At 29.3% G+C, this 13,850-nt stretch overlaps 1 protein-coding gene and 1 long non-coding RNA gene across 2 annotated transcripts; both read left to right on the top strand.

Moving 5' to 3' along the window:
* The first annotated feature begins 217 nt into the window (after positions 1–217).
* Positions 218–1,548, top strand: LOC110864977 (CRIB domain-containing protein RIC1). Its single transcript, XM_022114147.2, has 4 exons — positions 218–373; positions 557–657; positions 792–855; positions 1,013–1,548. The coding sequence occupies exons 1-4, from the start codon at positions 316–318 to the stop codon at positions 1,264–1,266; spliced, it is 477 nt and encodes a 158-aa protein (XP_021969839.1). The 5' UTR covers positions 218–315; the 3' UTR covers positions 1,267–1,548.
* A 6,292-nt stretch (positions 1,549–7,840) lies between these two features.
* LOC118479724 lies at positions 7,841–8,637 on the top strand. Its single transcript, XR_004860298.1, has 3 exons — positions 7,841–8,221; positions 8,326–8,446; positions 8,539–8,637. It is a non-coding gene; the product is annotated as an uncharacterized LOC118479724 (long non-coding RNA).
* The last annotated feature ends 5,213 nt before the right edge of the window (positions 8,638–13,850 follow it).

Here is a 13,850-nt window from a genome sequence, read left to right as displayed (position 1 = left end):
ACAGTAGTCCTCGTACTTTTAACCGACTTTAACTACCATATCATCACCACAAAAATTAACTTAGGAATTAATTAGTCTGAATTGGTAAAACCAAATCAAAGGTGGTACATCATTTTACTCCTATTATCTCTCTTTCTCACCCATTATGATCTCTCATTTCTTTCTTCATTCTTGTTTTATATACCTATATTTATTTCTCCCCCTTCTTCCACCCCATGTCTTCTTTTGGTTCATTTGATTCTCTCAAGAATTGTTCCTACATATTACGGGGTCGCCTGACCCCATTCATATCCGGAGCGCGCATACCGAAGATATATGGGTACTAAGGTGAAAGGCTTTTTCAAAGGCTTCAAAAACATCTCAAATATTTTCGGTAATATTTTTATTTCCCTCTTCCCATTCTATTTGTAAAAGCTTAGAATCCAACAACAAGGTTAAATAAATATATATTCACACATATTTAGCTTAGTAAGTTGTTATGTATTTGATCATTTGACCATGTTTTATGTATGTGTGTGTATATTGACATGTTTGTGAACTTTTTTGGCAATTGAAGATGATGATGAAGAACCAGAAATACAGATCGGTATGCCCACGGACGTGAAGCACATTGCTCATATTGGTGCTGATGGACCCGCCACCGAATCTCCCAGTTGGGTACATACTTCTTCATCTCTCTAACAAAGTGCATTATGCAGTTCTTGCAGTAGTTAAAATTATTGGTTCTAAAATAAACATGCCCCGTATATCTTTGTTTGATTTTGTAAACTTTTTTTTTCCATTGGATGTAGATGAAGGGGTATGATAGCGGACAAAGTCACTCAGGATCAATGGAGGGCCCTGATATGAAAAGAGGTTCTTGATATTCATATATATTTACTTTTCTTTAGAGTAAATTACGTTTTTGCCCCCTCTGGTTATATCAATTTTACTATATTAGCCCAAAATAAGATTTTTTAACATATGTGCCCCCATGGTTTCTATAACTGAATGAACATAACATGACGTGTAGGTAACAAAAACCATAGGAGTACTCGAAGTGAAGAATTAACAAGAGACCTTTCAGATGTGCCCAAAACAACTCGACACCGTCATCATCGCTCGATGGACAATTCTATGGATCCTGATTCCCAGTCATCAGCCAAACCGAAGCACAGGAGACACCGCAGGATCATTCGACGGTCCCATGAGAAAGGGGAATTGCCAGACATCCCCAAGAGGACGAGACGAAGGAGACCAATTAAGGACGATGAAGGGTCAAGATAGTGAATCTTCGAGCCATGAACCCCGTTGGGTATTATAAACCGCGACTAAGATCATCCTACAACAAAACTCAACAACTTAGATTGCAAATAGGGAGGAAGTAAAGACACTTTGGATCTTCACTGGTTTATGAAACATGACCAAAAATGTTGGATATATGTACCATTCCAATCCTCCCTTTTCCTATCTAAGTATGCACTTCCAATTTTATTATTGTAAGATGAATCTATGAATAATATGCCGGTTTATTCGGTTTTAATAAAAATCTTCTTCTTGTGTCTTTAATCTGATGATTTTTTTTTAATTACTTCAAGTACTCTTTAATAAAGACTGACTAGATGTATTGTGTTAATTTTGCTACCATTTCTTAAAAATTATATTATAGTTCTTATTATTGATGAACACTAAAATATTATAAGTTTTTAGAAATAAATAAACAATTAAAAAAGGTAAACCATTAGATAACAAACAAATTATTTACACACCTCATTACATGTTTGTGAAGTTATAACTACGTAAATCCGTCTTTTATTTTAATCGTTTGCTCAAGCTTTCTTGTTCTTGACTCTTAGGATTATTCAATATAGTTATTCTTGATTAAGATGGATACAAATGATGCATCTTGAATTCTTTGAAACCGAGATATCTATATATATTAATAAATGAGATGATGTGGGCTATGTGTCTTTGAATGGTGAAGCCATTTTGATGATGTGGCAACCATGGACTTTGATTTTGGGAGGGAATTTGTGTAATTAACTCTAAACAAAGGAGATTTCACAATACACAAACCAACATATATGGTTGGACACGGGATCCGGCATATATTGGGTCGGACATTTTGGTCTCACATAATAACCCATTAACAATATGGATATTATATAAGGTTTCATAACCTCATTTCTCTAAACCCTAGGTATCAGCCACCATGTTCCTCCTCCTCCTTCTTCCTTACGATTCATTTCAAAATGTTCATCCTTCTTCTTCATTGTTGTTCTACGATTCAAACTCTACAATCGATCGGTATGTATTAATCATTTTGATATCTGTTATTTTGATTGTTAATTTCATCCATCTTTGTTGGTTTATCCCGTCATTATTATTAATGTTGTTTATATGTTTTTTTCACATATAATCGGCGATTCCTTTATTGTTATGATTCCAAGTGTAAATCAGGTTAGTATTATTTGTTATTCCAATTGTTATTTTGTTATATATTTGATCGTTCTTTCCCATTTGTAACGTGAATGTTTATATAATTTTTCACATGTAATCAGCGGCGATTGTTTCCGGTTTTTATTCCATAAGTAAATCATTTCAGTATTATTTGTGATTCCGATTGTTAATTTTGTATATCTTTCACTCTTATGTGGCTAGATTTATATGTCATGCCAATTTTTTGGGGAAAAGTAATCGAAACCTTGCTGAGTGCGACATTTATCATCAGGTTAGAAATAAAAAAAAATAGTATCTTTGCATTATAGTTTCCCTTTAATTTCTTTGTTGATTATATGTGGTTTAATATTCAAACTTAATCACCATCGTTGTTTCTTTGTTTTTTTGACCTCCATCTGCTACTGATATGTTTTTTAATTGAAATAGGTATGAAACTTCTATTTATTTATGGCTGACCTCCATATCTCTCTACCTATTGACTTGGATCTGCATATTCAATCAAGAATCTTTAAAAACATCTAAGGTAAAACTACATGATGATGGTTAAATACTGTTTGTTTATGTTGTTCGATCTTCAATTTATTCAAGAAAAGTTAAGTTTTTGATGTTGAAAACCGTTTTGGCAGTTGGTAATGTTTGTTGTTGTTCTTCTTTTTTGTAGATCATTAGACATATAGAGAATGTATGTAAACAATATTAGATTGTTATGTGTTTTAAGTATTTTAACTCAATTTTAAAGAATTTTCCTGTATTTTTTGTTTTGTTGTTTATGATTTACATAAATCCGATTTGAATGTTATGAGGGGATTATTTTTTTTGTTGATGTCTTTATTGAGTGATGTTGTTACTGATTCTTTTGTTTTGGTTTGATTTTTTCATGAATAACCCTAAATGTTATGCCACTGCCGGACTATCAATCTTCGTCGAACATGTTACAGGTAATTTTCTTTTGATAGTTTTTTTTTTCCTAATTTTTGATCCCTTATAGTTTTAGGTTTCATCGTTTATGCTCAGTTTTTTTTACTGTCTTTTTTGTTAGTAATAAATTTTGTATTGTATTAATTATCAATCCATTAAAGAATTTGTATATTTTTAGTGTCTGATATGTTTTTTTCGAAATATTGATTGTGTTTCTAAAAATAAATATTTTTTAAAATTTTTTGAAATCGTTCCTTTTTTTTTAGAGTTAATTGCTCGGATGGTCCCTGTGGTTTCAAGTTTTTTCATGTTTAGTCCCCACCTTTTGAAAATAACAGGTATGCTCCCTATGGTTTGTCATTTTGTAACTCGGATAGTCCCTGAGTAGATGTCAGTTAGTTTGAAAATAGCAGGTATGCTCCCTATGGTTTGTCATTTTGTTACTCGGATAGTCCTCAGAGTAAATGTTGGGGGACTATCCGAGTAACAAAATGACAAACCATAGGGAGCATACATGCTATTTTCAAAAGGTGGGGACTAAACATGAAAAAACATGAAACCACAGGGACCATCCGAGCAATTAACTCTTTTTTTTATTTATAAGTTTCTCCCATTATTATGAGTTTGTTTCTATAAATAGTTTACCGTTTTATTTTTTAAAAGCGTTCATATTTAAATTGCAGATATGGATCAGAGTAACAACAGTCCTTCATTTTAAAGCTGATTGAGTAAGATGACCCATTATTTTTGGTATGTTTATTGGTTTTCTAATTACTATTCATATTTTAATTTAACTGATGTTTATCTTTTGTTTTATTTTTTAATAAACTCATAGGAAATACCTAATGACTTTGCTTCAATGATGTGGGGAGAGCAACCACCTTACAAAGAATCTGTTAAGATTGTTGATGGCAACAAGTTATGGTTTGTAACTGAAAAAAAAAACTGATTTGGGCCCTGTACTTGGTGATAGCTTCACCAAAGTTGTTCGGGACAGTCGTATAACAAAAAATGACTATCTTATGTTTCAGTCATTTGGACCATCATCATTCTTTCTTTCGATGTTTAAGAAAACTGAACCGAAAGGGAAAGCAAGTGCTATTTGTGATGAAAATCAAAGTTCAAAGGTTTGCGTTCATTTACTAAATTATAGGAGTTTGTAATTAACTGAAGTTTTCTTTACCTTTTTTTTCATTTTCAAAGGTTAATGTTTTATGTTTCTTAGGTTGATCCGAAGGGGATAACAAATGTTGTTGTTGATGAAAATCAAACTTTAAAGGTTTTTGTTCAGTTAGTTAATTATACTTTTATGAATTTAAGTATTATACTTTACATTTTTTTTATTTATATATTTACCTTTTTTCAGGTCAAAAGCAAGTTTGAGATGGATCTGGACAAATTTTTCATACCGAAGAATAAATTTCATGTATACCTGCTTACTTATAAATCGCAATATTTTTTGATCATTTATATGTATTTTTTTTGTTGTTGATGATTATTTAAGTTAGTCCGATTATAATGTTTATGAATGGATCTATTCTTTGATGTCTTCAAAAGTGATGTTCATACTGATTTCTACTATTTGGTTTTTGTTTTTTAATGATAAACCCTAATTTTTTTTTCAACTGCAGGAGTCTGAATCTTCCTCGAAGAGCAAGAGGTGAGTATAACTATGATATTTTTTAAAATTTGAATATTTGGGTTGTTTCAAATAAATTTTGTACTGTTTTAATATGTATTAATTACAATCCATCAAAGATTTCGTTATTTCCTTAAATTTTAGTATTATATGGTTATCCTAAATTAAGGTATCTCTTTCATAAATAAATGGTGTAGCAATTTTGTTTGACAAGGTTAGACTTTCCTAATAAATTTGCTTAATTTACGGGATTGGATGTTAGTGATTTGATTTTCAGAATTTAAATTTTAAACTTTGAAGTCAGTCATCATTTTAAATTTAAATTTTGAAGTCAAACATTATTGTAAATCTTCCATTTTTTTGTTGTTCAAGATGTTTAATTCGGTTAGAATTAAAAGGGTTTGGAAATAAAAAGGTTTGAAGTTTAGGTTTTCAGTTTAGATCTACGTTAATTAAAAGATTCTGCCTTTTTTTGTAATAGATGTTTTGCTTTCTTTAAAGTAAATTATTCAGTTGAAGTATCACTTGGATATAAATCTTTCATCTATTTTTTTATCTTTCTTGAAAGCAAATGGGATGTTGTAACTGGACTTTTGTTTTTTTTTTTTTGTTCAGTCAGGTATTTTTTTATTTGTTTATTATTTTTTTATTCTTTTTTGCAAGTGAACACGACCAGAGGCAAAGTAATAGTGTTTCGGTAAGCTTATAAATTTTCCATAGAGACGAAATGAATGGAGAAGCATTCTTAGAGGTATGCTTATGAACACCGTTTGATTCTTGGTCATATGTATCACTCTTGGCTTTAGGACACTTCTGATATCGTCTCGAGAAAAGACAAATGGTATATATTCAAACTAAGTTCCTTTTGGTAACATTTGTGTTCCTTTGCTTATCTCATGTATGGTATATCCGACTGATTACACAATTTGTTTTACCAAAAGGGAAGGACTTTGATTTATATGCTCAAATCTTGAATATTAGTTTGTAATTGCTGGTGTCAAAAGAGTGTAGAATGGCCACCTTTTATTATTGTTTTCAAATGATGCATTTTATTGATGCAAATAGCTTATCTCTTACAAAAACATTTCTGTCAAAAAGTGCAGTTTCTGGTGCATTTTCTTGCTGTCAAAAGATGCAATTCTTTATGGTTTTAATGGTTGTCAAACTTCCGCAAACTTAGACCATTCCTCAGGCCAGAAAAGACAACTTTCCAGGTCCACAGGTATGCTACAACACTATACACAATAGTCTTATGTTATCCTAAATTTGAATCTGTAAAATGACTTTACTGCCGGAATGCAAGGACCGTGACTTAATATCTTGCATCTATAGATGACCAGCCCTACAAATCCGATCATATATGGTTTTCTATTAATTACAGGCCCTTTTTGTTATCTTAAAGGGTATTAGCTACTTCTTTATTGTAACAACTCTCCGTGAATATATTTTGGTAAAATATATATACATTTATATAATAAAATTTAAATATCCTACCCGTGAATATTCACGGGTGATAACCTATAATCATATATTTAAAATTAATGCACGATCAATATGAATAATAATGTCATACTTTATCGTCAGTTATGAACTTCTAAAATTAACTTCTATATATTTAGTACTTATATTGTATTGACAATTTTTTCAAAACTTCCTAATTAATCGTTAATAGAATTAATGTGAACTTTAAGGTGATTAAATTCAAAATATTTAATTAGGAAACTTTTGACAATCGTAATACATAATATACCGTGTATTATATTTTTTTTTTAATTTCCTTTTCTTAAATCAACATTTTGTATACTTTCCTTTATTACTTCATTAAAAATAAAAAATACGTAATATATTTTAGCAAGTATGATGTTTTAAAAAAACATTTAGTCAACCTTCATATTAATTTATTTGTATCTCATTCTTTATTTTCGCTTTTTATTGTTGACATAATACTTATTCATATCTGGAGAAATAGCTATATATTCTTAAAATAAATTTCCCTCCATTTTAATGTATATTAGATGTTTCTTTTTCAGTAACCTACATTACTTCATTTTCACAAACCAGTTTACAAGTTGTTTTTTTACATAATATACATCGTTTATTTTTTCTATTAGCATTTCGTTAATTGTATTTTGTTAATGGCACTTTCTTCAAGTTTTATCCCATCTTTCATATAACTACTTCTTTGTTGCAGAAATTTTGGTCGAGTGCAGTTTCGCAAGATCAGTCTGGTGGATAGTTGAAAAGAAGCAACGTCTCGGGCCTCAGCATGGAGCATGGAGCATGGAGAAATGCAGAAGTATGATGTTTTACGTAATGTTGTTAATCTTAAATTATTTTCTTATATGCTATTGTAGAGATGTTCAGGTTGATTTAACTCTTTGGGATGATTATGCTAAGGACATGTGTTCTTACATGATTAGTAAAGATCGTGAAGCGCATGTTGTCATTGTTGTCCATTTTGGTGGTGTTAAGACCTACAAAGGTATCTTATTAATTCTACGATTTACTTTATACAATACATATATATATATATATGTGTTATTTTTTATACAAGAATTTTTTTGTTTTTGATATATGATTTGTTGTTTATTTATGTTACCTAAAAATAGGTAAATGGGGGATTTCTAATAATTTTGATGGTTCACGGCTTTTCATTAACGACAATTTTGATCAGATGCTAACGTTCAAGAAAAAGTGAGAAAAATTATTTATTTTTATTTTTGTAATTGTATCAACTATATTTTTTCTTTGTAAATTTTTGTTCATTTCACATTATGGTTTCCTTAAATAAATTTTTGTACGTTTCTTGCAAAACTTGCTGATTCAACCGAGTTAAGTAGCCATGTTGGGTCATATGTGATATGTTCTGTTGTAGATGAATTTTTGAACAATGACGTTTTTTCACCAATTGCTTATCTTGGCTCAATCATACAGGTTCTTTAAAACATTTTATATTTTATATTTTAACTACTAACAAAATTTTAATAAGCTTTCATTTCTTTAATTATTTAAACAACCAAAAAAAGTTGTTATTGTTGGAACTATTGTAGCAATCGTTTCTGATAAGATGTGGTATTATGATGTGTGTAACCATTGCAAGTCCAAAGTTGAGCAAAAGTTTGAAACTTATGATAAGAAAGATGGAACAAGTGATGTTAGAGATGAGAAGGTGTATCAATGTTCGAACAAGGATTGTCAAGGAAAAGATGTTTTCCCGTTGTCCAGGTAAAGCATCTGTTATTCATAATTCTATTATTGTTGATTCAACAAGTAACGTTGTTTGTTATCTATTTGTCTATGTTTCTTAACTATGTAAATACGCTTTTAAGGTTTAAAATACCAATTCGGGTTCAAGATTCAACCGGTACGGTGACACTTATATTGTTTGGTCATGAGGCGTTGAAGTTTGTTGGGAAAACTGCAAAGGAACTTTTATAAATTCAGGACGAGGTAAATATAATAGTATGTTATAGTTAATTAAATTAGATTTTTATATATAGATTCTGACCACACATGAGATATTGTCAATATATATACTCAAGACAAATGAGGTTCCCAGAGAATATCCGAATATCCTGTTGAATTTGAGACGTTGGTTAACCTCAAGTGTGCTTTCGTGATTAGAGTAACAGACTTTAATATTGTCAATGTTGTTGAGAATTTTGGAATATCAATTGTTACCAATGATATTGACATATTGGATGAGCTAAACAAAAAATGGAAATTTGATCAAGTAAGGGATTGTTAGATTAAAATATTTTCACTTATTTATTCCTTTAAATGAGGCTTATACAAAGTGTCTTATGATTTTGAATTTTTTACAACTTGATGTCTCTGATTCATTTGCTATGAGTCAGTCTGATTTCCAATCTGCTGGTGGTGAAAGTGCAAAGGTTTGACCTTTAAAAACTATAAAGATATAGACTTAAAAATTCTTTGGTTTTCATTTTTTGTTCTTTTTAAAGGATGGTGTTTCTTACATCGGTGATAACTCTACACCTGTTTCAAAGGATTATGTGGCTGACTTGAAGCAATCATCATCCGATCTGAAGCGTAACCTTAGTGATTTGTATGCGATTGAATAGGGACTGGGGTCGTCAGCAAGTAAACCTCGCATAAGTGTTGATAGCATTTGTCTTGATGAAGATGATGCCAATAATTGATAAACGATTGAAGTGATTGTTACAATAAAAAAACATTTGGTTTGTTATTGGAGTGTTTGCTTTGAGTTTTTTATTTTGTCTTTAAAACATTTATATGGTTTCCCTATTTAATATGACATTTTGAGTTATCTATTTTGGCGTTTGGTTCGAAATGATGTTTACTTATGTTTCTTATTTTATGAGATTACATTTTTTATTTACTAATCTAATCATACAATAAAAAAACAAAAAGTACAAATTTCATATTACTCTTATCCTTAGTTACTTTTCATGAAAGTAACACTAATTATTTATTTTAAATTCTTTGTACAAATAAGTTACAATTTTATATTTAGTTTATAAAATATCATGATTATATAAATTAGATTGTAGTATTGACTAATTTATAAAATTTCGCAATCTTTCTAAATTTAACATCATTTCTATAATTAAGCTCATTAATTTGATTGTAATTGATTTGTAATGATGTCATTATTTATTCCTTAAATAGGTTATATCTATAAATAGAAAAAAATTACATACTTCTTCATTTCATCTTCAAGTTTCTTTGAATCTTGATTCTGACTTCTTCTACGTTGTCATATTTTTCCATCACTGTTTAAATTTCCAGTAACTTTTCATGTATTGTACTATCATTTCTACGTATTTTCATGTTTTCCATTGATGATAAACCTATGTTAGTTTTAATTATTTTTTTAGAAGATAAAAGTTTTGATTCTATAATTATAACCGTGTGTTATCATGTTTTATTTTAGCTTTCTGCTGGTGTTTAGAAAATGCATAATGCGTTCAAACAACTATATTCATCTTCTTCTGAACTTTCAATGAATGTCGTCGCTAATGATTGTTCCTTTGCTTCTTATTTGGTTTTATCATATATTATTTTCTAAAACACTGAAGAGGCTAATGAAATTCTTTTTTCCCAAAATCTTTCAGATTTCAGATGTTGGTTCTCTTACGTTATGAAAGGTAATTCAATATTGTTCTCAATTTTACATGTATTCTTACGTTTTAAAACTGAATCCATATTGATAATTAATTTTTTGTTACTCCTTACTTTACCTCTTTATTTTTTTTGGAATTGAGTTAGAACTTATAAAATAATGCAAAACACATATAAACAACAACATCTTAATTTCTAAATATATATATATTTGAACATCGATAATCAACAAGCATTTAGATTCGATACCACTGTTAGATATATTCAAAAATATGGTATCTGTCATGATGATATACCACTAATTGTCTTTAAGCTTAAACTACCAACGACCAAAATAAAACATGATAAGAAGAGAACTTGCATGTCCAAAAAAAAGATACATAAAAGCAGTAGCACAAAAGAGTCATGATTTCGTCTTGACAAACACCTTCTACATTATCTTATAAGATTACATGTTAACCTACATTAACTACATCCACATGTGATAAGATCAGGAGATTTCCTGAACTTACAAATGTGAAATGCATTGTGTCGCCCGAACGAAGGCCATTATCCTTCATGAACATCGGCCAACCTTCGATTGCATACCTTACAACATCTCCATTCTTCTGCCGCCTAAGATTCATATTGATGGTTTTTCCATTCATGTTCTTCACTTTCAACTCATGCACTTTATTTTTGAATCCGACAATTCTTACAACATCAGCAGGCATTTTCTGCATGTATACCACAATTAACAACTAAATCAGCCTTATGATTGTTATACTATTACTGTTTATGAATGAGTAGTGTAAAAAATCATACCATGCGGTATCTGTCTTTAAATAACTTTGTCTTATAAATATAGATAATACCTAAACAATCTTCATCCGATTCAAACTTTGATTATCAGTCAAGATGCTTAACTGTTTTTTACGTTTGATATCAAACAACAAGATGAATTCTTGGGTATGTTGATGTTATAATCATTTTTGTTTCTTTATTATATGTTTGTATTAATTCTTACTTTGCATACAGATTTTACCGATGAGTTACCACAATTGGGTAGCTGATTTCAAGTTAGCTCTTGATTGTATGTTTCGAATCATTACGATGGATGGAAGAACTTTTACTGTCAAAATTAGGAAAGTAGGTTCTTCGTACTTTTTCCACGACGGATGGTCCAATATGATTGACTCACTATTATTACCAAAGAATTCATTGCTTTTGTTTCAATATGAAGGTAGTCGAACTCTTAGATTGATATACTTTTATCAAAATTTGTCACTTGCTCAAGGTGATTTCTTATACTGCCAAACCTCTCGGTTCTCTGAACATAGAGATCATTTGGTAATTATTTTATTTGTTATTTTTAAGTTCCTTCTATAGTAGTATTTGACAAATTTTATAAAACTTTCTTTAATCTAAAATATTTTTTTTGTACTTGCAGCTTATTGATAGATTTTTTTGTTCATCATAAGTTGAAGAACATACTACCTACGAAACATGTTGCTATAACCGCTTTTCCTAACCGTACATGGTTGGTTGTTATGGAAAAACATGGTCAAAATTTTTATATGACTACTGGATGGAATCAAATTAAAGAAGACATGAAAATTGAGGATGAACACTTTATTATCTTCGACATGATTTCGGAGTCAAAATTTGATATGATGGTTTTTAGAGGCACAGAAGATTTGGTCCGTATTCCTGAATGACGTCTTGCACGTGTTAAAGTAGAAGTTAAAGAAGAAGTTAATGAAGAAGTTGCTGCCTAAAGTGTTTAGTATTAGGGTTTATAAATGTTTTTCTCAGTATTACATTTTATAAATGTTTACTTCTACAGACGTTAGTATCATTGATTAATCTACCCTATTTATCATGAAATTTTCGTTTATTCATATATATGTATATATTTTTTAGAAACATAGATTAACAACCCGGGAGTATTCCCGGGTTATAACCTAGTATTGATTTATAAAGAAACCTGTTAGTGTAATATGGAATAATTATTGTTGATTTGGGTAAAGCTGGGATTTGCTAGATTGTATTTTGAAAATTCGTATAGGTTTTGTGTAATACCAAATAAAAAAAAATAAAAATATCATATTAAAATGTGTTTAATGTTATTATATACTATAAACTAGGTTAGAACCCCGTGTATTACACGGGTTTGAGGACAAAAATTATATAACTTAATAATACACGACTGAGATATGTGTCATATTTATTTTTTTTAATCAAACATTGCAAATATATGATAACCATACCATATTTACTATGGTAACCATTTCATTTCCTTAATTATGTGATTTTATTGGTATTTCTAAACTATTTTGCACGTTTCTAATTTTTTTAGCTCACGAAACATTCTTATAAATATATCTAATCATTTTTAATAAGTCGTCCATGATATAACAATTGTGTCCTCATCTTACTCTCCAATATATTATAGAGTTGTTAAGCCAATGTAGATACACGTTTGCTTTATTCTACTACTACTCTTTTTTGTTACATAGCTTGCCTTTGTTATGACTTGATTTGATTATGGTTATATTTTCATTATATATAACTTTTACATATTATTGTAACCTTTTATAAGTATATTTTATTTTTTCTCAGATATAAAAACCATAACATCAAAGTGGTTAATTATGAAATTGCATTGACCATTTATTAAGATTTAGATGAAGTCAGACCAAAAATAAAGTTCCATGATTTGCTACCTCTATTGCCCCTCAAGTTGCATGGTTGAAAATAATTTAGTTATGTAAATTTGTGCATACATTATTAAATTATATAATTTTAATCCTTAAACCCGTGTAATACACAAGTTTATAACCCATGTAATTAACAGTAAAATTTTTAATAAAACTTATATCAAACATAGATTAAAATAAATACGTTGCAACATTGTACTCATAAATTTGTAAAAGTTGTTCTAAAAAGGAAAAATAAATAAATTAATGTGATATTGGAACTTTTAAATATAAAAAAAATTAAAAACATATAAATTAGTAATAATAATAATAAATCATACAAATAAATTTCCTATTCTGAATTTACTTACGTGCATTATCTTGATTTCCTCTCATTCATTTAAACTCATTAATTTATATAATATCATAATATATAATATATATTTATTTGAAATCTTTTATTAATAGTTAGATATTTTACTACATTATATTATATTTGATACATTTATGTTAGTTATAGATAATTATTAATTAAATTTGAATTTATACGTTTATTTCTAACTATATTAATTAATATTATATTAGGGTAAATTACTTTTTGAGTCCCTGTGTTTTAATGGTTTTAACTAGTTGAGTCCAAAAGCAAAAAGTTTAACGACCTGAGTCCCTATAAGCATTTTCATTAACCATTTGAGTCCTTTTGAGTCCAAATTTTAACCTTTTGAGTCCAATTTTTTGGACTCAAATCGTTATAAAATAAACAAATTTGGACTCAAAACATTATAAAATAAATGACTAGGGACTCAGGGCGTTAAACTTTTTGATTTTGGACTCAACTAGTTAAAACCACTAAAACACGGGGACTCAAAAAGTAATTTACTCATTATATTATTATTAAAAGTGAGGAGGCACCAGAGAATGACACGTGTAGAGAAAGATTTTCATTTATTAGTTAAGGAAGATTTGTAACACTTCTATGCAAGTGGGTGTTGTATTCTATGCTTTATTAGTGTTTTCTGCATTAAAAGTGATACAACTGTCTTTGCTCCTTTAAAATCTAATACGCGTTT

This window comes from Helianthus annuus, chromosome 6, assembly GCF_002127325.2.
Source record: "Helianthus annuus cultivar XRQ/B chromosome 6, HanXRQr2.0-SUNRISE, whole genome shotgun sequence".
In the NCBI taxonomy this organism is placed as follows: domain Eukaryota; kingdom Viridiplantae; phylum Streptophyta; class Magnoliopsida; order Asterales; family Asteraceae; genus Helianthus; species Helianthus annuus.
The sequence above is the reverse complement of the archived record's forward strand: the minus strand, read 5'-3'. Positions and strand labels throughout refer to the sequence as shown.